The sequence below is a fragment of the Corvus cornix genome, chromosome 6 (genome assembly GCF_000738735.6).
Source record: "Corvus cornix cornix isolate S_Up_H32 chromosome 6, ASM73873v5, whole genome shotgun sequence".
Classification (NCBI taxonomy): Eukaryota; Metazoa; Chordata; class Aves; order Passeriformes; family Corvidae; genus Corvus; species Corvus cornix.
In genome coordinates, this window is record NC_046336.1 from 35,552,669 (window position 1) to 35,577,911 (window position 25,243).

Here is a 25,243-nt window from a genome sequence, read left to right on the forward strand (position 1 = left end):
TATATATATATATATATATTTTTTTTTTTTTAAGGTTTTACAATATTACCATCTGAATTCTGCAACCAAGAGTTGAAATCTGAGTTGGTGTTGTTGGGGTTTGCTCCCTCTGTGGTATTGGGACTGAGACGTTCCACATTTCAACAGGCATGAGAAATACAAAGTAATAATTTTTATTTTCTGCATCTCACCTGGCCTGAATGAACCACAAAAGAGTCATGGAATGGTTTGTGTGGGAAGGAACCTTAAAAATCATCCAGTGCCACCCCCTGCAGGGACACCTCCCACTGTCCCAGGCTGCTCCAAGCCCCAATGTCCAGCCTGGCCTTTGGACACTGCCAGGGATCCAGGGGCAGCCCCAGCTGCTCTGGGCACCCTGTGCCAGGGCCTGCCCACTCCCAAATGCCAGGGAAGCTGGTTGTTTACCGGCGGAAAGTGGGAAGCCGAGGAGGAGTCCCTTTCATTTATTTTACTGACGGTAACTGTACCGAAGCGCACGCGGCGGTCGCGGGCAGGAGGCCGCGCTCACCGGCGGCTCCAGCGCGTCACAGAGGCACCGAGGACACCCCAAGGCGCCCTGACGGGCCGGGGTGCGCCCCGCTCCTGCCTCGCTCCCGGCCCGATCCCATCAACTCCATCAAGTCATGAACGCTACTCCACGAAGAGTCCCCCGCCGTCCGGAGCTCTTCAAGGGGCGGAGAGGCGGCCGCCCCTCAGCCGCCGCCGCCGCCCCTCAGCGGGGCCGCCCCTCAGCCTCCCCCCAACATGGCGGCTCCCCCGCCTCCCCTCAGCGGCGCCGCCACCGCATCGCCACCACCTCCCCTCTTCACTGTGGCTTTTCCACCTCCCCTCGGCGCCGCCGCCGCCGCACAGTCAGCGCGTCCCCTCATGATAGCGGCTCCTCCGCCTCCCCTCAGCGGGGCCGCCCCTCAGCCTCCCCCCAACATGGCGGCCCCTCCCCTCAGCAGCGGCCCTGCCCCTCAGCTTTCCCCGCGGGTTCTTCCCGCCCGGCGCAGCCGCGGAGCCGCACTCCGGGCGCGGAGCGGGCGGGAAGGGCGGTGTGGCGTCGGCCGCGGCGGGGCAGGATGGCGCTGCCGCAGCAGTGCGAGGCTGCGTTCGGCACCGCGGACCTGTACGGCGTGCTGGGCGTGCGGCGCGGCGCGTCCGCGCAGGAGATCCGCCGCGGCTACCACCGCGCCTCGCTGCGCCTGCACCCCGACCGCGTCCCGCCCGAGCAGAAGGAGGAGGCCACGCGCCGCTTCCAGGTGAGGAGAGACGGAGGGAGGCGGTGGTGGCGACGAGTGAGACCCACCCACTGCCCCCCGGGTGACCAGCCCGCCGAGTGAGCCACCCCCTGATGCCATGAAGATTTTTGCCTTTTCTTTTATAGCCCTGTTATACCTTTTTACGACTTCTGTATCCCTAGTGCTTTTGCCCTACATTCTTGGACTTGTTTGTCAAGCTAAGAGACTAAACATTTTAGAAGCTTCGTAGGTAGGGATCAGTGTGCCTCAGCCCCCAAGGTCCTCTCCAGAACACATTCTGTAAACTAAGATAGAACCGTCCAGGAGAAGGCTCCTTGGGGAGGGGGGCTCACTCGAGCCTCTCCTTGGGGAATTTTGATAGATATGCTAATTAGTAAAACCTATAATGTTATACCTGATCTTTTGGGGCAGACTCGGGGGGGTGCATCTCGATGCACAGGACCTGGACGTGTGCACCTAAGGATCCTTAAAATAAACACCAAAGTAAAATCCCTTTTCCCCTTCTAACCGTGTATGACTCTTGATTTTAAGACCAGGAAAAGGCACCAGCACCGGTTCCCCGAGTGACTGGCCCTCTGCCCCCGAGTGACTGAACCCTGAGCAACCGACCCTAAGTGACTGACCCATCACCCCCTGAGTGACCACCCCACTGACCATCCCCGAGGTGGCCAACCCCGACCCTGAGGGACTAACCCTGTGCCCCCTGAGTGACTGACTGTGGGTGACTGACTCCCAAGTGACCGCTCCCTGAGTGACCTCCCGGCCACCCCTGGCCCCGCAGATCCTGGGCAAGGTGTACGCCGTGCTGAGTGACGAGAAGCAGCGCGCGGTGTACGATGAGACGGGCACGGTGGATGACGACGCCGAGGTGCTGCAGGACGGGCGGGACTGGCTGGAGTACTGGCAGCTGCTCTTCAAGGTGAGAGCGGGATGGGGCTGGGAGACAGAAGAACCCAGCACTGTTTGGTTTTATGAGTTTTCTCTTAAATCCTCCTGGTGAGTCAGTCCTGTAACTCACAGAGCATCACCTCTTTGCTCCAGGTCACCGTGAAGGACATCGAAGACTTCCATAAGAGCTACAAAAACTCGGCGGAAGAGCTGGCTGATGTGAAGGCAGCGTACATGAATTTCAAGGGTGACATGGATCGGATCATGGAGTCCGTGATGTGTGCGGATTACACGGATGAGCCCAGGATACGGGAAATGATAGAGCAAGCCATCGACTCCGGGGAGCTCCCGTCCTTCAAGGCTTTTGTAAAGGAGTCGAAGCAGAAGATGATGTCCAGAAGAAGGCGGGTAGGTTGCATCAGCTGTTTACCTTTGAATCTCCCTTGGCAGAAATACGTGACGCTGTTCCTGAGATGTTTGTCACAGGATTGCTGGGTTACACACCTTGCTGTTCACATCTGGTCACCTGTGGTCATCACCCCCCACCCCAAATCATTGTGGAAGGCTTTTCTACTTCTTTATTTCATTACTATACACAACATCTTATTACAGTTTAGCATGTCCCTGCATTTATCTACAAAGCTGTGAGTTGCTGGAATTAACAAAAACAAATAAGTGGTGAAAATACATTTTGGTTGACTTCTGGCAGGTGTGAAACTGCTCTGGCCTAAATGGATTCTTGTGTACTTTTGGACGCTTTGTAGAATGTTATATGTCCATCACAGTAACCTGTAAGTTAATGTAGTATCTACCAAGACAAAAAAAAGTGGGTGTGGGAACAGGGATGGGGACAAACATCACATTCCACACTGTGAAAGAGCAGAAAAACCTCCTGCTCTGCTAAATGGTGGAACCAGAATGGATTTCCTTTGCCTGATTCCTCATCTGTGGCCAAACTTGGAAACCCTTTGTGTTTCCCTGCAGCTCTTTGTACACAGACGCCCAAAAAAGCATTTGGTAACTCCTGTGAGACTTGGTCAGATAACATGCAAAATACGTTGTTAAAAAAACCTGTTTGATCTTTTAGGCAGAAAAAGAAGCTAAAGAGGCAAAAAAGACTAAAGATGAACTGGGCCTTGGTGGAGAAAATGACTTGCAAGCACTGATTAAAGTAAGTTTAAAGTTTTCTGTTTGTTGCAGATAACTTTGTTACTGGCTTATAATTGTGTTTTCCCTGAGCGTCTTTGATTTTGGATCCTTGCAACTCTTCTGAGTTCCTGAGGTTAAAACCTGGCCTTAATGTTACATATGTACTTTAATTTAATTAGAATCAGAGTACAGTATGGATTTTATTACCTGTGTCTTTTTAAAAATTTACAGAGTTATTGCATATGCACTCAAAATATTTAATTTCTAGTTTTAGGCAGTTACACTGGGAGTTTTAATGATGGTACTAAACTTTCTGCAGCTTGTATTCCCTGTTTAATATATTCCAAGATTTTGTGTAGCTATCAAACTTCAGTAGGATAATCTGTATTGGGAAGTTACAAAAGGTTTGAGTTTGGTTGGTGTTCTTTTCCCCCTCCCCAGAGCCGAAGCAGAGATCGAGAAAAGGAAATGGATAACTTCTTGGCCCAACTGGAAGCAAAATATGGGAGCAGTGCTAAGAAAGGAGGAAAGAAGACCTCAGCCAAGAAAAGAAAGGCAGAAGGAACAGCATAGACTGAAAAACCAGGTTTAATTTTGTATGGAAACGTGGATTTGGGAGAATTTGGGGTGTTTTCTAGGCTCCTGTTTTGGACTGTGTGCATTGACTGGCTGTAATTGGGAGGCGTGACACGGAATGCATCCTGAACAAGGAAGACAAGGCACTGCTGTGCTCATGTTTCCGACCCTTGGGGTGCTCTACAGTTTAGATCCATGTGTGCTGTTCACACATTTCTTCTGTAACAAACCTCCTGCTATTTTTAAAGGTCTTTGCACATCAGCTCAACAGGTGTTTTTCCAGTAGTTTTATAGTTTGGAAAATTGCAGATTTAATAAATGAGAAGGTTGGTTTGTTTTTTTTTTCCAGAGTTTTGCTTCCCCAGTTCTCCGTATGTTTTCTAAAAAAGCTGTTCAAAACAAGCCAATTGTGTTGATTCTTCTGATTTCAGTCAAGTAAATCCTGCACACTTCCACGGAGGATCATTTTTCAAAGGCATAGGAGCCACGAGGTGAACACTTTGGGAGTTGAAGGCCCTCACAGCTTCAACAACAATTCCTGGGGGGAAGCCAGAGGTAGATGGTCTCTCTGTTCCCTTTTACTTGTCTGCTCTCAAAATTACCCTGATTCTGAGAAAGTAGAGTATATCATTGTGTTTTTTAACAAAGGGCTTGGAGGTTAATTTTATTACACAAAATAAGTAACAGTCCAGGAGCAGTCCCTGGTGTCAACCATCTGTACAGGAAACAAAAATGGCCTTAGGAGGGGACTGCAGTTTTTAAACCCAGTGACTCCTCTAGGCTGTAAAACACTACCTTATGTTAACAGAAGTCTATTCAAGTTTGTCTGTTTTTGTGACTCTCGTGCTACAGAAAACTCACTTGGTCCCTGAGGAATGGCACGGATACAAATGGGATGCTTATCTGCACTTTGCCTGACATAACTGACACACTGCACAGTGTTCCAGAAGAGAAATTGTATTTTGAAATAGTTTAGTGAGTAGAGGCCTCTGGTGAGCATCAATTTCTCTCTCTGCAAACTTAAGAGGTTTAGATTGAGCTCAGAGCTGCTTTTGTTTTTTTAACTTCTGGAAATGCAAAGGCAGGTTAACCCAGTTAGGTTTGCACAGTTCCCTGTTTCTGATTAAAGCATGCTTGGATCAACTGGACCGTGAGCTTCAGTATTGATGAAAAATCATTAGCTAGTCTGGAGTGGGGAAGCTCTTTTTCTATTTTGAACTGTAGTTTGGAGAATAATAAGAAAATATAGGAAAACTGCTCTTTAATTGGACTAGAAAGGAACAACTGTTTTTGGGGAGCATCCTAACTTTGTTTAAATACAGCCAGTGGTTACCTCAGCTTGTTTTTACACTTTAGTCTGGCACTTATTGTTTGGGACTAAGACCTTCAACTAATCACTTATTTTGAGAAGCCTGTATTTCATGTATTTTTTTGTCTTATCTGGAGCCACAAGGCCAATTCCAGCAAATGCCTCTGTTAGGTCTGTCACACAGGGCAGACACAGCTCCTAAAAGCTCCATTGCATATGTGGCTTCTGGAACTCTACGTTAGATTGCATAAATCTTGTGTAATTACAGGTATTTTTAGAAAGGGACACTGAGCTATTCTGTGAAATTACCATAAAATGTCTCACCAGGAAGACTTTTTTTGAGTTCTGTCTGAAGCCACTCATAGTAAGAAGTTTCTTTTTGCCTGCTCAACCTTCTTCAGTCACTGAGGAAGAGGTAAAAGGTTTTACTATAACTCAGGAAGAGGCAGTGGTGTGCTACCCTTGGAGCTGCCAGGTCACCTGTACCGCTGCCTTGGTTCTACGCACCTGTGTTCGTACCTGCTGCAGCCACCACAGCATCCATCACTTGCCTAAGCTGAGTGCTTGCTTTTGCTAGTACAATATTGCTTGAAACATATAAATACAGTTTTAAAAAAATGAAAATCACTACTGCTGTGGAAGGCCGGGTTAACCTTCCTAAGGGAAGAATGAGCAGGTCCTGCAGTGCCTGCCTGTAAGGACATGAACCTGTCACCAGCCTCATGGAGAACAGCACAGACTGAGAGTGTTTGCTAGTTTTCCTAGGAGTTGGCCTTCACTGGAGTGTATTCACCCTTCCACTGGAGCATCACTTTCTCTGCTGGTAGAAAATGGAATGTTTAAGCGCACCCCTTCTAATCTTTGGCAGCTGCTGCTTAGATTTATATAAAAATAACTATCTGTAAGGAAGGGTGTTGGAAAACTCTGTGTAAACAACGTTGACCTTGCTGGGAAGGAGGGGTGGTTCTTGACTCTCTGGAGAGGGACAGATGGGTGGACGCTTCTCCATGGCACGTTAGAGCCCCTGTTTGCTTTTTGTGCCTGATCCACTTCGGCCATGGGCTTTCACAGAACCACGTGGTGGAAGACCTGACAAACAAAGAGATCATGGACAGCCTCGAGACTTCGGGAAGGTATCACAGCTAAGTACCAAATACATCTCCTCTAGCTGAAAACTTAAAATGTCTTTTTACTCCAACACATGCCTATGAACTGCATTTATTTATACCTTCCAAAAGGGGCAAAGTTTGTGCTTGCCAAGTTGCTGCATTGCAGGGAGCGACTGCATTCCCTGATACTTCACCAAGTATTCATGTCTACCAAGTTTTTCTGATAATTTAAGATTTTTCTTTGGTCAATACAGCAGTCAGAAAACTCATCTTGCATTTTTTTTGACGGGGGGAGCAGATATATAATTTCAGTAGGAACCACTCCTTGCCTGCTTAAAAACAAGTTACTTCAGTTTTAGTGCCTTTGTTAACCTCAAGTTACTATTTCTGTTTAAGCTGACAACTCCTGCTTTGAAAACTTGGACATTGAGAGGCACTGGGGCTGGTCACATTAAGCTTCCTTACTTGATTTAAATATTTGGTGGTAATAAAAACACAAAAACCCCAACAAAATGCACCCAGCTGTACTCTGGAGTAGAGTAGGATATAGCAAGGATAACACACTTGTAACAGCAAATTAAAAACATGGATGGAACTTTGAAAAACCTCCCCAGTGGAAATCAGCTGTATGTACCCCTGTAGAAAATGCATCCCTGTCCCAAAAGCCTCCTTTGATCTTAGTCAGCCCTGTGGCTGATGAGCATACCTGAAGGTGTCGATCCTCTCCTTGTCCAGGATTGATTACTATAATCAATAACAGTGCAAGAACGGCGGCGCTGGGAGTCTGGCTGAAAATACAGTTCAAGTTATTTCTGTTTGCATGAAAAAAAATCATCAAGGTTATAATGCAACTACAAACTACTTAAACACGTGTATTTGGTAATGGGTTAGATGTTGTAAAGGTCTAAGGGAAGCTTTAAAGAAGGGTCAAATCAACTTTAGAAGTAGAAAATACACTTTTCTAACACCTATTTAGAATGATCACTGGGCCACTTAGAGGCAAGTCTTGCCATTTCTGGAAATTGTACTGTTCCAAAGCAGATTTTGTAACTGCTGAGTCCAGGATGTTGAAATTATACACAGAAACTAATCAAGCAGCTATTTAAAAGCTGTTGCTGAAATTACAGCTTTCAAAGCTTAGATGAAAGTACTTTGTGAGATACAGGAAGGTATCAGTAGAGTAGGTGTTTCAGTAAATTAAACGGAGAGTATTTGTTACTCAGACAGACTGGACATTGATTAACGTTAATTGTCAAAGCACTCTAATCTGTGATTAAGGATGATCTGGTGTAATCAGCCGTGCTTTACCAAGGATGTGTTGGTTGTGTTAGGCCTGGAGAAGGGATCAGGTAAGAACAGCTGCTCTTGGAGCTGCTGGTGAGCGTCTTCTTGTGTCGTGACAGTATGAGCACGGCTCGAGTTCCCTCGAGGTTTCTGCAAGGAGAAATAACAGTTATGGCTTTTTTTTAGTGCAGCAGTCCATTGAAAATAATTAACCGAGGAATTAAAGCTAATTTTCCAAGGGAATCATTTTATACCTAGTTATAAGGAGGGAAACATTCAATTGGCATTAATGAGAATTAAGCATGCAACGCTGGGTGATGCTGTTACTCAGACATGATACAACATTTTTCGTGCATCTATTTGACTTGCTGTCACAAAACAACAAATAAATTGGAACTCTGTGGCAGCTGTGATAACAACTTTAGATTACTGAGTAATAAAATGAGATTCTTGTGCCTGTTACCATTTGCCTGTGGGGTCCTGTGGTGCTCCCACGCTCTGCCACGGTGGTGGTGGCAATGGGTGGCAGGGGGTGATTTCTGTTTAGCAGCAGTGGGGAGGGTGAGGTCAGCTGCTCCTGTGCAGGCAGGCTGGAATGCACCAGTAAGAACAGAAAAAACACACAGTTTGTATGTTTGGCACGTGGAAAGGTGTAATATTGTCAGTTTCTTTGGCCTTCTGGAGTTGACTTCTGTAAGAATACCTTGGAAAAGCTTCAAGCCATAATCTACACTTTAAAAAACACTTCCCTAGTGCTCTCTACTTACATTAAAAAATACATTTTAATAAAGCAGAGATGTCAGTACTTCTTAGATTGATTGAAGCCTGAGGAAAGGGAACAGAAGCATAAAACACTGGAAGGAGAAGTACCAGTTATGAAGGGACAAGGAATAAGTCTCTCAACAGTATGTGACAAGAAAGCAACAGACTGGATGAGTTTATAGGTAAACTGCAAAATTAAAATCAATTTACAACGTGTGGAATAGACAGGTCTATCAAAGCCTGCATTGTTTCCTGAGACCCTGTGGTCCCTGTAAATGGTCCCATTCAGTCAGGTCATTGTGCAAAATAAAAGTGAGATATTCTAGATGTGACTGAGGGCTCACTAAGTGCCCTTTGGTCAGTCAGATAACCTATTTTAACATTTTTATAGTCCAGTCTGGGCTAAGACAGCAACATGCAGTGTGACCTCCAAAAAACACAGATTTTTAAATTTACCTTGAAAATAGGCTGCAGAAAAAGACATCCATGTCAAGAAAGAGATGGTGGTGTTCACTTCACTTGTAGAGGACAGACTGAGGTCTATTGCTCTGTGCAAAACTACCTGAATCTGGGAATGTATGTGACTCACTGACTCGCAGCTGGCAGCACAGTGACCATCAGCTTTAACAACTCGGCTTTCTCAGGGGAGCTGTGCTTTAAGGGGCAGTCCCTCTCCTTACTCCAATAATCCCTGTCCTCCCTACCCAGGGATGCTTTCCGTGCTCTCTGCCCCGGTACCCTGCAGGGAGAGGCTGGTTTGGGACGTACAGGCGCCTGCAGACGTCGTCTCCGGAGCGCGGGGTCCCGATGGGATGCAGGGTCCGTGGAGGGGGGTTCCTTCTCCTCGTGCAGCGGGACAGGGATGAGGTGCTGAGCTCCAGGGGACGATTTGGCCACGTCCTGGTGGAGAGGAGGGAACTCGATCCTGGCCGTTTGTCATCCAGGTCCCTAACAAAACAAAAAATTGCAAGACCAAAAGAGACATGGTCAACATGACAACTACTCTGTTACCCAAGTGCTCACCTACAGGTGACTTCAGTCATAAAATACGTGGGCAGAAATTATGAGAGTCCATTCTTAACATAATTATATCAAGTAATACTCTTTCACAGAAGACTAACAAGCAAGCAGGAAAATAACTGAGAGTTACTTTCTCTGGTGGAGGAATTTTATCTCACAAGGTTTTGGGTTGAATCCCTCTCACTGTGAGAGTGCTCTACTTTATTTACAACAGGTGATCTGTAGTTCTTACAGTGTTTTCTCCACTACAGGCAGGTTCCTTTGGTGTAACTGGATCCCATGGATCACCATCAAGCCATTTAGGTTACGCTGAGAACCACTACTTGACCCTTGAGAGAGACTTACCTGAAATTTAAAAAAATAAGTAAGTAAATTACTGTTTGGCAGAGAAACACACACACACACACACATATTTACAGACTTCTCTTTTTGAAGAAGAGTCATTAATTTCTTCCATGACATCCAGATGTATACTCGGTTATATTATTTCCCCATCTAAGACAGGGATCTTAGCATTTCAGTCTTTAGTAGTGCTTAGAAAACGTCCTAATACCATGTCCTAATACTTAATTTTTTCCAGCTGAGCAGCTCATTCGCTGATCTTCCAACAATGACTAATCAGAAGCTTTACAAAAATCATTTTCAGGGTATATTGACATTTTATGTCAATAACAGATCTGCAAACTCCTTTTCTGAGATACAGACTGATCTGGAAAAAACATCAGATTCCACCCGCCATAACAAGAGCAAATAGAAAACAGCAGAGTTTTAATCCCATACATACTTGAGGTGTTTTTCTCCTCTTTTTGCTTTTGCGGCCACATCTGGGTTTTGGGCACTACACACACAGTAAGGGGACACAAGGGACAGGTGGGGGAAGAAATAAAGGAGAAAGAAATAAAAAGAAATAAGGAAAGAGTTGAATTAAAATGGAACAAATAGGTAACACTTCGGTGCTCACCACTCTAGGAGCAGATAACCTAAAGCAGATCATACAGTTAAATTCAGTGTGTGAGAAAAAAACTGGTTTAGAACTGCACTGAGATTTCTCCCTTCTTGCTGGCTGAATTAACTATAAATGTGAGAATGGGATCCCACACACACAGTCCTCAACCTCACCATTTAATCGAAACATTAAGTTGTGGAAAGAACTACATCCTTAATCAACAGCCACCACAGATGTAAAATACTACGTTTCAAGGAGAAATGTAGGAATTAAAACTTCCAACTGAGTAATAACAGAACTTAAGTGTCAGAAAGGACAGCCACCATTCACACAGAGTCCAAACTAGTTATTTACCTAAACACAACCAGTCTGTTTGCTGAGGTAACACTGCGTTTATTCATCCCCACAAAAACCAACAGCTGGCTAAAAATCCTTACCAGATTTGATGTCACCGAGGGCATCTTTGTGTGTGGCACACGACATAACAAGGCTGGCAGAGGATCCAACTGCAAAGGGCTTCTGGCATCTGCTCGGAGGGTTTCTACTGTTATGATACTTTTCTCATCATCTGTGCAAAGCAACAGAGAATTCCTGTCAATATTGGCAGTGCTAGTCATGGACAGTGCTATGAATCCAATTTTTTTAGAGACAGTCCTCTTGGATGATGAATTCTGCTGAGTTTTTTGAAGACATGTTTCACACTGTTAGCAAAATAACCTTTTTATTCCCACTGAAGAGATCATTCCCAAACACATCTCTCTCCCATGGCATCTTTGCAAAAGTAGCTGCAGTCCCCTTTTGAGCCCTCACTTTAACTGTGATCCTTACCAGAGGCTGACCCTTCCCAGTGCCTGCAGATCAGTTCTTCCATGCAGACCAGGACTTCACTCCACACATCATCAAACACAAACGTGAGCACAGAATCCTTCATGCAGGAATAGGGAGAGACAGGAGGAAACCCCAATTTCCGTCTTCCAGAGGACAGTCCCATTTTCCTCTCGTGCAACTCCTCCTCCCTGTAAAAATGTAAGCATTACCTGCACCAGAAACACATTTTCCTGTATTTACTTTCGGTTTTCCCACCGACCTCAGTGAGAGATGACTGACACACCCTGGTCTCCTGTACAGAATGACTATAAATGATACTTCATGAACAATAAATAATATACTCAAGAGATCAAATTCACATTAAAAAAATCAATATTAATAGTTACAGTGCTATTTCTTCATCACATTGTTAGGCTCTGTATCTAATGAGAGCACAGAATCCTGAAGACAAGAGAGTGATATTATTTGTTGCAGCAATGTCTCTCTGGCCTGTTGCTGGTCAGAGCAAGAAACATAACAATTTGAATTTAATGGTCCATGCAGCTAAGTGGCTTTAATTATTAAAACCAATTAAGTAGTCAGGAACTGACAGCACCCTCTAGAGTCCTTACCCAGGCCATATGTTCATATTGTTGGTCTGAACAAAGGAAAGGGGCAGAAAGATAAAAATAGTGGTAATCGTTTCTTGACAAGCATAAAATCCACTCTAGTTCTTAAAACTACCACTGGAAAAAATCCAGGAAGGTACAATTCTGTCCAAAATGCCAGTACAAAACAGAAGCAGCACACTGCTAGTGCATAACTAACAGCAGTGAATTTGACATAGTATAAAAAATAAATGGTGTTTAAATACACAGGCTCTTAGTTATGATGGAATGAAATATTCAAACCAAGCACAAAAATGGACTGCATGAAAAATTACCAAAATATTCCTAAAAATAATTCAGCAAAATAAATTGTCCTAGGAAATGGGCTGGGAGAATTCCCAGTGCCTGGGCAACCTCAGGCCTTTGGAAGTTCTGTAAAGAAAAGAAAAATAAATCCATCAAGTATCTGTATCTTAACTGCAGGAACCCCAGAACACTGGTACTCCTTTAATATTCAATACCTACACATCTCTGTGGTCAAATGCCAAGTATTCCTCCACTATGCCTTCAGAGAGAATGACTTCCTCCTCCCCTTCATCGCTCTCTGAGGAACACAAGGTTGGAGACTTGGAAGGGTCGGCCTTTTTGTGAGCAGGAGCAACAAAAAGAGGCACCTTCTTGCCAAAAACACTAAATCTGAACAGGTGACAGTTTTCAGAAAGCAGAAATAAAGATAAGTTGTTATTCCACCTCAAATAACTGAGAGACAGCAAAGTAGTTAAAGGCAAGCAGTAGCGAGGCAAACAAATTATTCATTACTGTAACAACTTCTGGTTTGGATACCTTTTAATTCTTGCTAAGGAACCTGAAACTTCAGGGAAAAAATATCCAAACCTAATTAGAAAGCATTCTAAAATATTAAAAATAAAAGCAGCACTAGCATAGTGCTTTGTATTTTTTAAGTCCTAGGCAGGTTTAACAGATGATTAATAATAAAACCAGCTACAATACATAAACATTCTTAAGAAGTCAGCAGCAGCAAAGATATTTCTATTTACTGGCCAGTTCACTGTAGTCGGCAAAAGCACAGCTACGTATTCTTGCTATTCTGCGTGTAGATAGAGAAATGCTGCTAGCGAGGATTTTCTTGCTATTTTCTAAGTCCGTGAGAGACTTTTCTCTCTCACAGAAGAGGTAGCAGTTATGTAAACAACCACACCACCTGCAACCTTGAAAAGTCTTGTTTATGGTACAGTAGAAAAGTATTTTGACAATGGATGTTTTAGGATTTTAGCCAATCACCCCAAGGGGTGGCTGATCCTTTGTCCAATTAGACTATGAAGAAAAAAGTCTATAAAAGAGTTTGTAAAATAATTAATCAATCTTGCTGCACAATTCCTGCCTGCTGGATCTTCTCTCCTCCTCCTCCCTACGGCTGCCGGACACGGTGATATACCCTAGGGCCTCGGCCTGCGGTAATATCTGAGTGTACTAAATTCAGTTTAAAAGGAAAAAAAAGACTGTGCCATGTTTAAAACTCAGCCTAACAGGAAGGCTGCACACTTTAAGAAGCAGAGAACAAACCTGCCTTCGCACCTTGGTATGATCCACGCTCACTGCTGGTACTTACTCATCAGAATCCTTTTCCTGTGGTGAACTTACATCTGAGGGAGCCAAACTGCCCGAGGGGGAACTCGAGTACCATCCATACCCTTCGTCTGTGGGGATCACCACCTGCTTCCCCACCACCCTGCCACGGCAAAAGCAAAGGATAAATACAGCAGAAAACCTTGGCAGTACTTTTATTGAAGGTTGTAAGAAAGAACAGCAGCAAATCCTAAAAGCTCTGCTGGGAAGCTGTGCATTTTCCTGGTGACAGTTTCAGTTTTCTGAGAGAATTCTGCTCTGTTAAGGCCAAGTCAGTTGCAAATAGCAACAAACCTCTGTCAAGGAACCACACGTGAGGTAACAGGATGCTTATTAATGACAGGCAGGCACATCACCAAAGTCATCTTTTTATCTGTGTCTACCACATACTTGCATAAACCCACCCTGCCACTTGTTTTAAGAGCAACTGTGTGCATCCCTACCCTTGTTGTGAAGGTACTAGCATCAGTCCATTAATAAAATACCTGAGATGAGGAAAGCTGGAGGACCACTGATGGCATTCTTCCCGCAGTCCCTCAACATGAACGTTTTCCTTCTGCTCATACAGAAGCTCATCAATTTGTCTGAACATCTGCTGAACTTGTTGCGTGGCAGCCTTATCAAATTCCTAGAGAGGAAAGAAAATACCTAGTGAATAGCCTTTGCAGTGTTTTTTAAAATGATTTTTAAAGTACAATTGAAAAAGACAACTATTTGTTTAAAGCTTAGCAGGATTGCATTAGAAAGATTTTGACTTTAAATAATTTTCTCCCAGAGATGATGCAGCCTGCCGTTAAGACTGATGGCAGCCACATGAAAAGCTTACACTGACACAGCAGAAAAGCTACTAAACATTTTGAAATACCCGTATTATTACATTAAGTTACAAGACTTAAAGAAATCAGAACAGGAAGGACAAAATTCAGTGATATTTTAATGCAATGGAGGATTTGTTGATTCCAGTGTCCACAAACAACAGCAACACAAGAAGCAATGCAGACTGCTGGGAAACCCTGAACCTGAGGGATGGTCAGGTCCTCTGTTACATGCAGACACAATGGGGTCAGTTCCGGGGTCATTCAAATCCAAACAGCTCCATCTCACCTCCCAGAAGGCAACAGCACACTTGGCTTTGGTGGATGGAGAATAAAACAAACATTTCTAAAGGAAAATAATGTTTTAGGAACTTCCTGTATTTTGAGAAACATGCAAGTATGCAGAAGTTTGATAAACTCACGCCAAGTGTCTGAAACTCATCCAGCCATAGCTGGGGTTCCACACTAACAGCATTTATAGATAGACTCGTGCACTAAATGATTTGCATTTCCAAAATTTTCGGTGGAAATGCAGGATATTAACGGAATAGTATGAGCCTAGTGTGTTTTGAACTGGAAGATGGAAAGAGGTAAAAAAGATGTTCTTTCTATAATCACTACCATGATTTTTTTGACAGATCCAAGTATTTTTATTCTAACATGTCTTTGCAGTGGTATTTCAAGTGTCTTTCTGTGCTAGATTTGGCTTGGCTGATTATGTTCTACTCACGTCATAGCCCCAGGAGAAGACTGAGCTGTCTTCTGTGGAGGTGTCAACACAACTCTGGCTAGCAGTCTGTGGATCCCCATGATCATCCGATTCCTTACGGATTCCCGACTCCCTGAAACGCACGCGTTGAGCCGGGAAAAAAAGCAAGCGAAAGAGCCCACAATAAACAATGACAAATCGAGTGTGCCAGTAAACAAAGCCTAGCTGTATCAGAACAGGTGTATCAGATATGTCGTGACACGTACCTGGAGGTCTGGCCGAGGTTTTCAGCGGTGGGTGTGGCTGAGCACACCTGAGCCCGCGGCTCTGGCAGTGGGTGATGCCTCAAGGCATGTTTCGGGAGTCCTTGTCTAAAAAAGCAGAAGTGGAACTTGCCATTACTTACAAGAAAAAACATTTACAGAGTTCCCAGTAAGTTTTATAGGTTTTTCTTTTCTGCTTCTTAAGGACTGTGCACACATTGATTGCTATTAGAAGGCTAATTCTTTTCGCCCAAGCTTTAGGTTTAAGGTGTCAAAACTAACTCTAGGGTAAAGATGACGTTAAAGGTCTTGGCTTCAAAATCAGTTAAACTTGAACTTAAGACGTTGTGAATTGGCCCACAGCTCCCTAAAAGTGGAGACAATGCCATTATCCCTGTAGATTAATTAAATAAAATTGAACAAGAGTAAACGAGCCGAGTAAGTCAGAACTGACCCAACTCCTGGGTCAGGAGAAAAAAGCCAATTACAGGGACGTAATCGCGTTCTGCCACACCGGTGTTTGGCCGGGACCGGTGCTTAGGAATCCCGGGAATCCTGGGAACCATCTCCCGTCGGGGACGCGGTGTGACCGGGCCGTCACGGGGCCCTGTTTGGTGCTGGGGGGAGCGCGGGCGGCAGGCCCGGGATGGGGCCAGGGGGATCGCGACCGAGATCGGGACCGGGACTGGGATGGGCATCGGGACCGCGCCGGGGACCGCGGTAGCGGCAACCACTCACGCCTGCACCGGTTTCCGCGCGTATCGCGATATCATCCTCAGCGCCGCCGCGCCGCCGCCGCCATCGCGCCGCTCCTCCCGCGGGGGCGGAGCGCGGCCGCGCCGCGATGGAGGCGCTGCGGCGGCCCGCGCTGCCCGAGGACGCGGTGCGCTACCGCCTGTTCGCGGCGGCGGCCGCGGGCCCGGGCGGCGAGGCGCTGCTGCGGCGCTGCGCTGAGGTGCTCCTGGTGCGCTTCGCTCCGCTCCTGGCCGCCTACGTGTGGCAGCGGCAGCCGTTCCGCCTGCGCTACGTGCCGCGCCGGGGTGAGCCGGGAGCGGGCCGGGCCGGGAGGCGCGGCGGGAGGACGGCCCGGAGGGGGCGTGTGAGGGGGAGCCGGGGACGTGTGAGGGGGGACCCGGGGGCTTCACAGACTCACAGTGTCACAGCATGGGTCAGGTTAGAAGGGCCCACCGCGGGTATGTGGTCCCACCGCCTTGCTCCAGCAGGGTCATCCCAGAGCACACGACACAAGATTTTGTCAGCTGGGTCTGGAATATCCCCAGTGAGGGAGGCTCCGCACCCTGTCTGGGCAATCTGTTTCTGCGCATGGGGTTACTGAGGCGCCTCTCTTCTCTCTGCCCCGTCCAGGCGAGACGCCGGCGCACATCGGCGGCACCACGCTGTTCGGGGATAACGTGGAGGACGAGTGGTTCATTGTGTACCTGGTCCGGGAGATCACCAGGGAGTTCCCGGGGCTGGCAGCCAGGTACAGCGGGTCCTGCTGAGCTGCTTTTTTGGGAGGGGTGCCCAGGGGCAGTGCCTATGCTCTGAAGGTCCTGGCTAAATATTCCCCATCCTTGGAGGTGTTTCCCCATCACGTACACATTTGAGGTGTCCAAGGCCAGGTTGGACGGGGCTTGGAGTAGCCTGGGCTAGTGGAAGGTGCGCCTGCCTGTGTCAGGGGGGGTTGGAACCAGATGATATTTAAGGTCCCTTCTAATCTAAGTGTTTCTGTGGTTCTGTGAATATTAAAAAAACCCCAGCAGACATGGATTCAGAAGTGTGTTGTTGTGCTTTGCAAGGCTTTTCCTGCTAAGAAACCAATTTCTCCTTGGCCAGGATTGATGACAATGATGGAGAGTTTCTCTTGATAGAAGCAGCTGATTTTCTCCCAAAGTGGCTGAATCCTGAGAATAGTGAAAACAGGGTGAGTAAAACTTCTGTACAGTGGGCAAGGTGGCCACAGTGGCCTTTTATGGAGCAGCTGGAGTTTTCTCTTGTGCCTCCAGCCAAGTGGTCTGACTGCCTCTGAAAATCCAGAGTGCTGGCTGTCCCTTACTGTTGCTCTCCTCAGGAGCACTCCTGTATCCACCTGAACTTCCTAGCTCTGCTAGAGCTACTTGGAATTTTTTTTTTTTACCATATTCTGGAGTGTTTGGGCAAGAGGATTTGCTGCCCTCAGAGTAGGAAATGCTCAAGGCTGGAGTGTTGGTGTCTCTACAAGGTTTCAGTCTGAGTCTGGTATAGGTGAAAGAATGAGCAGACACCTTCACCTGGATATGGATAGTTGCTAGTAGTCATGTCATTGGCAGTGGATTAAAATGGAAATAATTAACTTGGTCATTAGCAAAAAATTGTTTAATTATTTTTCCCCTACTCCAGGATTCTTAAAAGGGATGGAACACAGCACAAAAATTGATTGCAAATGTGAACTATCAGACTCATATTTTCCTTCTGTTGGAGGGAACGGACTGCGTGAGGGAGTTGAGAATGTTGCATTTAGGGCTTTTCTTAGGATCAGGAACCAGCAGAGGTCACATGTAGCACCTGAAATAATGCTTTTTAGTCCCTGTGATGTTCTTAAGCAGCTAGGTTATGCTGATTCTCCTGAAGCAATTCTCTAGTTGAAGAGAAACTTGGTATTATTGTTATTAAGGAAACAAAATAATTTGACCAAACTTGTTGCAGTTAAAATAGGGGTTTTTACTGGTTGGATCATGGTCTCTGGCATCTCAAATAACTTTTTTAAAAAAGCTATGCTGCTTCCTGTGTTGGTTCTCTATTTGTACTTTATATTCTCTGTGTTTAAACACATGCATTTGTGTATGAAATGAAATTTTCCGGTGTGTGACTGTTCTTACCCCGTCTGATGAGAACATTGCTGCCTGCCAGGTGTTCTTTTACAAAGGAGAGCTGCACATCATCCCGCTGTCGGAGACTCCGGAGCAGGACTGTGACCTCTCTGCTCCCTGCCCCACAATCCCACAGGCACTGGCACTGTTGTCCAGCCGCTCCGAGGAGTTCCTGGCTGCAGAGCCCATCAGGGCTGCAGTGAATAAACGCATCGATGGGTATGTGGGTGCTTTATTTTGGCCCTCTGCACCTGTGGGGTTTGATTCTGTGCTGTCTGGGGTTTAAACATTTCCCCCATAGATGTGATAAAGTTGGTTGCTTTTCAGAAACCAGCAGCTGGAGGTTTTTCTGTGGCCCTCCTGGAAGGAGTGGGATCCGTGTCCTGTAGGCTGTGATCTGAGGGCTCTGAAACTGGTTCACTGCTATGATTCCACACCTGGCAATGACAAGTTACTCTTCCTTCACATTCTTCTTATACTAAAAAACCTGAAAGTTCCCTGATCTTTTAGGAGCCCTGTGCAGGAGGAAAAAGAGGATTTGAGCTAAAATGTAGAACCAGGAGGATTTTCAGAGCTTCAGCTTGTCACAGCTGTGTTCAGCCCTGTACTTCATTTTTTGCAAGGATTTGACAGCATATCTTTTACAGAATATGGTGAAGAATACTGCATAGCTGAATATGTTGGTTGAGTTCACAGTGACTCATCTTACCCACGTGGGCATTCAGTTTTATTAGCCGGGTACATTTATATAAATCTATTACAGAAACAGACATTCTAGGCATTAGATTGGCCAAGTTTTAACTTCAGGATAATCTTCTGACCCATAATACGGGTAAATATTAAAGTGAAAATAGGCCTCATAATAAAAAAGGAGTGGTTTAACTTGCACTTCGTGCACTCTGTTGCTGTTCAGGTATCCCGAGAAGATCCAGGCCTCGCTGCACCGAGCCCGCTGCTTCCTCCCGGCCGGCATCGTGGCCGTGCTGAGGCAGCGCCCGTCCCTGGTGGCTGCGGCAGTCCAGGCCTTCTACCTGCGGGATCCGGGCGATCTGCGGGCGTGTCGGCGCCCCTTCAGAACCTTCCCTGCAGAGCAGCGTGTGATGGCCCTGGTAAGTGCTCTTCTAAAGCCTGTGATGGCCCGGTAAGTGCTCTTCGAAAGCAACTTGTCACTTAATTCGGTTCTGTATCTGACAAGGCTTCTGTGGCCAATGGTATAAACGCATAGATTGAACTTCAAACTGCGTGTTTTCTGGTGGTTTGTCTTTTTTTTCCTGCTGGGTGGAGGGATGAATTTCCATTGCATTACATTAATAGTGTCTCTGCCTTCAGATTGACGTGGCTGGGCTTTCAAAGGGCTGATCATGAGGGAACTGTGTCTGAAACCAGAGGTTATGATAATAGTTCCTCTGCTGAAATGCCTGCTGCGTAAATTGATCTCCCTGTGTGATCAGAGCAGTTTGACAGCACTGCCAGCCAACATGAGGAGTTGCTCCTAACCAGTGCTTCACTCCAAGGCTTTTCACCTTCTCAGCTGTGCTCACACAGCTCTGTGAAAGCTTTTATGAAGTGTTTTATCTGATGTGTTTTGTTAAGAGTTGTACCTCTAGACTCCTGAAAAGAAGCTTTAGAGTCAAATTTTCGACTTCTAGACTGTTTCCAAAATCCCAGCTTTTAATCAAATTTTATTTTAAAAAATACAAAATACACCTTGTTGATGTGAATGCAGAATCCTGAGGATTTTTCCTAGTGTATTTAGACTGACAAAAGTTCATATTTGCTTGGGGATTTCAATTTGGAGCATACTTTGTAAGGCCTGAAAAGCAATGTATCAGAAAAATCTATCTAAAGGTATCTTTTGAATGCAGTCTCAGATATTGCCTGTAATATGGGTGCCTTAAAACACAATTCAGTGAGCCTGGTGGGAATCTGATGCCTGTCCACAACACAGTCACACTGCAGGGAGTGTTTTTTTCTGCTCTGGCTGTTCCAGGTGACTTTCACTCGGTGTTTATATGCACAGCTGGTGCAGCAGAAGTTTGTTCCAGACAGACGCAGTGGATACACCCTGCCTGCCCCATCTCATCCTCAGTACAGAGCCTATGAACTGGGCATGAAACTGGTAATGATTTTTTTATGCATTTTATACTTAGTTTGCCTTTTTATGTATGTCCAGGAAATGGGTCTTTGTCTGGAAGTTGCCTGCTTGTCCAGAAAAATGTGAGCAAAGTCCGTACACCTTGAGAACCTCTTCTTGTTGCATCTTTTATGTACAGGCTCATGGCTTTGAAATTCTGTGCTCCAAGAGCAGTAAAGTAGCTCCTGATACCAAGAGAAATGTGTTAAGTGGTCCTCTGTGGGAGAGATTCCTCAGGAGCTTGAAGGAAAAAGATTATTTCAAGGTGAGGCAGTGTGTCTGTGGCTTTTAAACATTCCAGAAAAGATGCATTTTAGCTCTTGAACTTGTGTAAGTAGTTGCAGCAGAGCAAGAACTTGAATTCTTATCTCTGTGTAAAATTAATTAATGTCTTTAAAGGAGACGTGCAGTTTGTTCCCCTTTGAAAGTAATTTATTTTGGAAATTAAAAAGGAAAAATCAAGATTTGGAGATTCATTCATTCATCTAAAGGAAGGAGAGAAATACACTTGAATGAAGAAAACTACCATAGGGTGTGTGAGGTGTAACTGATTTCACTGGTTTGCATTTCATTTGCATGCCTCTAGAATTAAATATTCTTCAAGATCTGTACATAACACCACAGACCTGTGTGGGCCCATGCAGGTGTAATTTTTATGTGTGTGTGGTTTTTGTGAGTTCTGGGGGTTTTGGTGGGGTTTTGTGGGGTTTTTTTTAAAGATGCCTTTGACTACTTATTTTCAGTTTAAAAATTGGACATGAATTGAATACTTACTTGAAGGTTATAAAATTGGACAGCTCTATTGAAATTCTTAGGTTAATATACTTTAATATACTTTAAATATAGGAATTTTCCTGTATTCAGTTCCAAGTGTACGTGGCAAAGAGGTTTTACTTGTTTTGGTTTTCTCAGCATTTCTGTGTGACAAAGAGTCATCCTTATGAAGCCTGACTGTGGAGAGGAAGGGGAGGGAGAATTGTTTGGATTCATGCCTGTGACTTTCATTAAATAGGGAGAAATGGAAGGATCTGCAAAGTACCTGGAACTGTTGCATATGGCAGAAGATCACTTCCAGCAATCTGTTGCCCCAGAAGGGTAAGATCTACTTGAAATTCACGAGTGTCATGCACCATGCCTACAAATCCTTTTAACTTACCTTTAAAATCCTTGTTACAAAAAACCTGAACCCTTGTTCTCCATTGTACATTTAACATTGGTGCTGTGGCCAGGACATACAAGTACTAATTCCTCTAGAATACTCCACTAGTAGAAGTTCTTGCTTGAGTAACTATTTATCTTGGTTTTGTGAAATGCTAAGCTCTTCCAAGTGGGTTAAGAGGTGACTGAAAAGTATTATTTGCTTGGTTGACTGTAGAAAGTGTATAAAAGCTTCATTGAAAAGCAGTCCCAGTGAATAATAAATACAGAGTAATCTGTCTCCTTTACTCAAGACAGGCAGCTGGCTGTAGATTTCTCCAAAAGATCAAATCCAAAAAGTAAATCACTACAAAATTATCTGATCCCTTGCCAGCTCATAATATCTTGACTGTTAGTTTTTTGAGTTTCCAGTCTGTGCTGTTTGGGATCTGGCAGTCTTCATATTTACCAAGGCAAAATAAACATAAGGAGCCACGAGGAATGGGCTTTGGAGCCATCAGCTGGGAATTGCAGGGACCGACTGTGTCCTGTTTTGGCCAATACCCTGTACAGTACTCTAGGACTTCCCCCAGATTAATTTCCCTTTTTGATGTGTTTGCACAGAAGGAAGAATGAAGAATTCAAGTGAAAACCTGAATGTAAAGCATGTGATCCCGTTGAATCCATTCCAGTAAATTGAATTTTTTTTCTTCTAGCTCTGTTGAAGTGAGCCCAGGTGATGAAATCTTGACACTGCTACAGACAACATCCATTGATTTGAAGGAATTTGAGAGAGAAGCAGCTTCTCTTCCTCCAGAGGATGGTGAGCTGGATGCAGGGGAATTACTCCTATTACAAATGATTATTTGTGGGGGAGAAGGGGAATGTTGACAGCTGTGAAGGGAGAGCCAGTCCAACGTTCATTAAGACCAAATTCTGGATTGGCTCTCCCTTTTTAGAGTAAGCCTTTCTTCCTCCATTTAGTGGCCAAAGGCTTCTCAGTGACTAGAATGGTATCTCTTAGTTTGAAGCTGCATGCAAAGCAGTTTTCAAGTAGTGAAACGAAATCTCCGCTCTCTTCTTCTCAGCTTCTTGCTGCCTTATGCTGTCTGTGACCCAGGACCAGCACAAAAGCTTCACAGTGCAGAAATGAGCTGCAGAATGGTTGCAGTCCTCTCAGTCCTCTGCTTTGAGCCCTGCAGGCCAGCAGGCGTGTGCAGAATAACAGATCTGTCCTGTGTGCTTTCAGATGACAGCTGGCTGGATATTACACCAGATGCTCTGGATCAGATGCTGAAGGAGGCAAGAAATGAGTCCCTTCCTTCCACAAATGAGGAAGAGCAAAAATACGACTTGGAAACAGTTGCTGAGAGCATGAAGGCTTTTGTGTCCAAAGTCTCCTCACACGAAGGAGCAGAAATGCCATGGTAGTAGCACTTTGATTTTGGGGTCTGGTGTGGAATGCTGCACTTTGCTGCAGCCCTTGGGTTGATTCTGTGATGCAGAGAATGAGAGTTTGAAGGTGTTGTGCTGTGCAGCGGCCTGAAACAACCCATAGCAGTGAACATGTACTTGCTTTTAAATCAGCTTGGTGACCGCCCTGACACTGGTGCAGGTTAAAGTGCTGGAAGCTGAGCTGCTCTCTGTCACTCCGTTTGATTTTGTGATCTTCAAAATTTTTCTCTTGTCATTCCAGGAATTCCTACACTCACTGTTTCATGTCTAATCCCTACAGGCTTCAAACTTCCGGGTGCTTCTAAGTTCAATTGTCCCAATTTCAGTCCTGGCTTGAGAGAAATCCACGTGGCTTGTGCCTGTGTCACGCTTATGCAAGCATAAAAGCTTTATTTATTTATTTTAAAATATTTTTATATTTCAGGTCATCTGATGAATCCCATGTTACCTTTGATGTGGATTCTTTTACAAAAGCACTGGACAGAATTTTAGGTGAGATTGCTTCTTTATTTGAAACAAATCCCTGCACTGATTTCTTTGCTGTTGTACTGACACAAAATGATACCCAGGGGCTGACTCGGAGGAGCTGGATTCTGATGATCTGGATGAAGAGGAGGAGTTTGATTTCTCAGATGGGGATGATGAAGACTTGGATGCTGGAAATCAAAGGCAGGACCAGAAGATGTCTCCTGAGGAGCTTGTAGGCAGTCTCAAGTCGTACATGAATGAGATGGACCGTGAACTGGCACAGACCAACGTTGGTAAAAGTTTCACCACCAAGAAGAGAGGGGTGAGTATGCCTTGAGCTCTGATTTGTAGCATAGTAATTTTGAAACAGGAGATATGCTGGAAGTGCCCATTCTGAGTAGTGTGATCAGAACCTTCCCACGTGCAAGCAAAGTCTGCTGTAGTTGCACCATAATACATTTTTTTCAAACAAAAGCTTACCTAAGCTTTGAATTTGCATATCTTTTCCAAGACTTTTATTTCCCTGTTTTTAGTAGTAGGGCAAGCAGCTGCAGCTTGACTTGTGAGTTTCTGTAGTAGTTTGCTCCCATAGGAAGCTGAGCCAGGACTCAGCAACACTTTCTGTCCTTACCTTGGAACTTAATCTGTGTGATGGGCAGTGATGATTTTTAGCTGGCGTGAGCATTTCATGGGTCTGTCAGGACTCTGGAATGTACTGGACTTTGTTGGCTGCAGAACTGGTTTTTTGTTTCTTTTCTCTTGTGGTTTGCCTTTTTTTTTTTTTTCCTTAAATCTGCTCATGCAATTTGATAAAACTTTCTCTTTGTACTCGCTGCAGGCAAGTTCTGTTGAAGCAGCCACATCTGAGAGTGCTGGCCCTGATTCTGGAGCTGAGGATGCTGAGCTTGCACCGGTGGATGTGGACATGAACCTGGTAGCAAACCTGCTTGAGTCCTACAGTGCCCAGGCTGGCCTGGCAGGACCCACCTCGAACATTTTACAGAGCATGGGGGTGTATTTACCTGAAAACACAGATCACACTGGCTCGAGCAGTTGAGCAACGCAGTGAGACTTTTGACAAGACATGGGGATGGGGAAATGAAGCACAGACAGATGAGCAGGATGTGGAAGAAGAGGCCAAAGGTTTTAATTTCGAGCATTCTGTTCATTATGTGTAACTTCAGAAATGCAAAGTGCATTTACCTGCAAAAGCCTTTTGTTCGGACTCTGTCTTGAATGGAAATGAGATTTTCCCAGTGCTAACACATTTTCAGAAAACTGAAAAATGATGTCATGACTCAAATGAAACTTTTATTGCAAAACCTCTCTTCGATTTTTCCAATCATTGATCCAATTTGCCACATTTCTAAAGTGTCCTTTCACCCGTTGCTAAGTGGTTTCAATATCTGGAAAGCAGTTCTTGTTCTGAAAATGCTGCTGCCTTCAGGGGGAGGTGGGGAAATGCCATGTTACAGGAAGAGTCTCATGGATTTGGGAGCACTGGTTAGATGTTCAGGAGACATTTAATCCTTCCCAAAAGTACGATGCTGCATTGTAAGAACTTCTGATAATTACTGTAAGAGCCTGTTCCTTATTAAGCAGAAGGATTTAAAGAGTAACTGGAGCAAATATGTACATATTGGCCAGAAGTATTTTTTAAATTTATTTCGATAAAAACAGAAATACAACTTGATTACTGAATTTTCTTTTTGAGGTATGCATAGCTTCCTCAGTGCAGTATCAAAATTTCTTGGAGTGAAAACATTTTCATAATTGGTCATTTTCTGAATTCCATTATTGCTGAATGTTGGTATCATGCCAGCAGTAGCTGTATGTGAGCCCAGGCTGAACAGTTTTGGGGTTTTTTTCAGTGAAAATGTGGCTAGAAGGCATGCAGCATGTTGCTTTCCCATGGAATGAAAAATCTGTCCTTTGATATGACAACTTTAGTTTCAGCAACATAATTTGAAGTGAAATAGGTAGAAATTCCTGATTTACAGATAGCAAGGACAGTCCTGCTGGGTCCAAATCAGCTTCTTTATT

The 25,243-nt window shown here is 44.9% G+C and overlaps 3 protein-coding genes across 6 annotated transcripts; 2 read left to right on the forward strand and 1 right to left on the reverse strand.

The window, feature by feature from the left end:
• The first annotated feature begins 1,028 nt into the window (after positions 1-1,028).
• DNAJC9 (DnaJ heat shock protein family (Hsp40) member C9) lies at positions 1,029-4,228 on the forward strand. The gene is made up of 5 exons (XM_039553784.1): positions 1,029-1,265; positions 2,047-2,184; positions 2,307-2,561; positions 3,241-3,324; positions 3,744-4,228. The coding sequence occupies exons 1-5, from the start codon at positions 1,086-1,088 to the stop codon at positions 3,873-3,875; spliced, it is 789 nt and encodes a 262-aa protein (XP_039409718.1). The 5' UTR covers positions 1,029-1,085; the 3' UTR covers positions 3,876-4,228.
• On the reverse strand, positions 2,714-15,985 carry FAM149B1 (family with sequence similarity 149 member B1). Of its 4 annotated transcripts, XM_039553780.1 has the most exons (15): positions 15,896-15,985; positions 15,161-15,265; positions 14,916-15,027; positions 13,856-13,998; positions 13,354-13,473; positions 12,249-12,419; positions 11,137-11,324; positions 10,746-10,876; positions 10,147-10,200; positions 9,595-9,707; positions 9,111-9,290; positions 8,044-8,170; positions 7,605-7,730; positions 7,003-7,084; positions 2,714-6,276 (listed from the first exon to the last, which is right to left on the reverse strand). In XM_039553780.1, the coding sequence occupies exons 1-15, from the start codon at positions 15,928-15,930 to the stop codon at positions 6,203-6,205; spliced, it is 1,761 nt and encodes a 586-aa protein (XP_039409714.1). In that variant the 5' UTR covers positions 15,931-15,985; the 3' UTR covers positions 2,714-6,202. The 4 variants fall into 4 exon arrangements, with proteins under 4 accessions (XP_039409714.1, XP_039409715.1, XP_039409717.1 ...); XM_039553781.1 differs by lacking the exon at positions 10,147-10,200; XM_039553783.1 differs by lacking the exon at positions 8,044-8,170.
• Positions 15,983-24,893, forward strand: ECD (ecdysoneless cell cycle regulator). The gene is made up of 13 exons (XM_039553779.1): positions 15,983-16,197; positions 16,523-16,640; positions 16,994-17,081; positions 18,047-18,225; positions 18,920-19,115; positions 19,997-20,125; positions 20,280-20,405; positions 21,153-21,235; positions 21,994-22,100; positions 22,527-22,704; positions 23,157-23,224; positions 23,302-23,522; positions 24,039-24,893. Exons 1-13 carry the CDS (start codon positions 16,002-16,004, stop codon positions 24,255-24,257), a joined length of 1,908 nt encoding a protein of 635 aa, XP_039409713.1. The 5' UTR covers positions 15,983-16,001; the 3' UTR covers positions 24,258-24,893.
• The last annotated feature ends 350 nt before the right edge of the window (positions 24,894-25,243 follow it).

What these genes read in the sequence shown, in the direction of transcription:
- DNAJC9 (XM_039553784.1), top strand. Translation starts at nt 1,086, where the DNA reads ATGGCGCTGCCGCAGCAGTGCGAGGCTGCGTTCGGCACCGCGGACCTG. An exon ending in ACTGGCAGCTGCTCTTCAAG is followed by an intron (nt 2,185 to 2,306) that starts GTGAGAGCGGGA and finishes TCTTTGCTCCAG; the next exon opens with GTCACCGTGAAGGACATCGA. An exon ending in TGATGTCCAGAAGAAGGCGG is followed by an intron (nt 2,562 to 3,240) that starts GTAGGTTGCATC and finishes TTGATCTTTTAG; the next exon opens with GCAGAAAAAGAAGCTAAAGA.
- FAM149B1 (XM_039553780.1), bottom strand. Translation starts at nt 15,930, where the DNA reads ATGATATCGCGATACGCGCGGAAACCGGTGCAGGC. An exon ending in CTGGGAAGGGTCAGCCTCTG is followed by an intron (nt 10,877 to 11,136) that starts GTAAGGATCACA and finishes TGCTTTGCACAG; the next exon opens with ATGATGAGAAAAGTATCATA. An exon ending in ACACAACCAACACATCCTTG is followed by an intron (nt 7,085 to 7,604) that starts GTAAAGCACGGC and finishes CTGTATTTTCAG; the next exon opens with CCAGACTCCCAGCGCCGCCG.
- ECD (XM_039553779.1), top strand. Translation starts at nt 16,002, where the DNA reads ATGGAGGCGCTGCGGCGGCCCGCGCTGCCCGAGGACGCGGTGCGCTAC. An exon ending in AGCACTGGACAGAATTTTAG is followed by an intron (nt 23,225 to 23,301) that starts GTGAGATTGCTT and finishes AATGATACCCAG; the next exon opens with GGGCTGACTCGGAGGAGCTG. An exon ending in TCACCACCAAGAAGAGAGGG is followed by an intron (nt 23,523 to 24,038) that starts GTGAGTATGCCT and finishes TACTCGCTGCAG; the next exon opens with GCAAGTTCTGTTGAAGCAGC.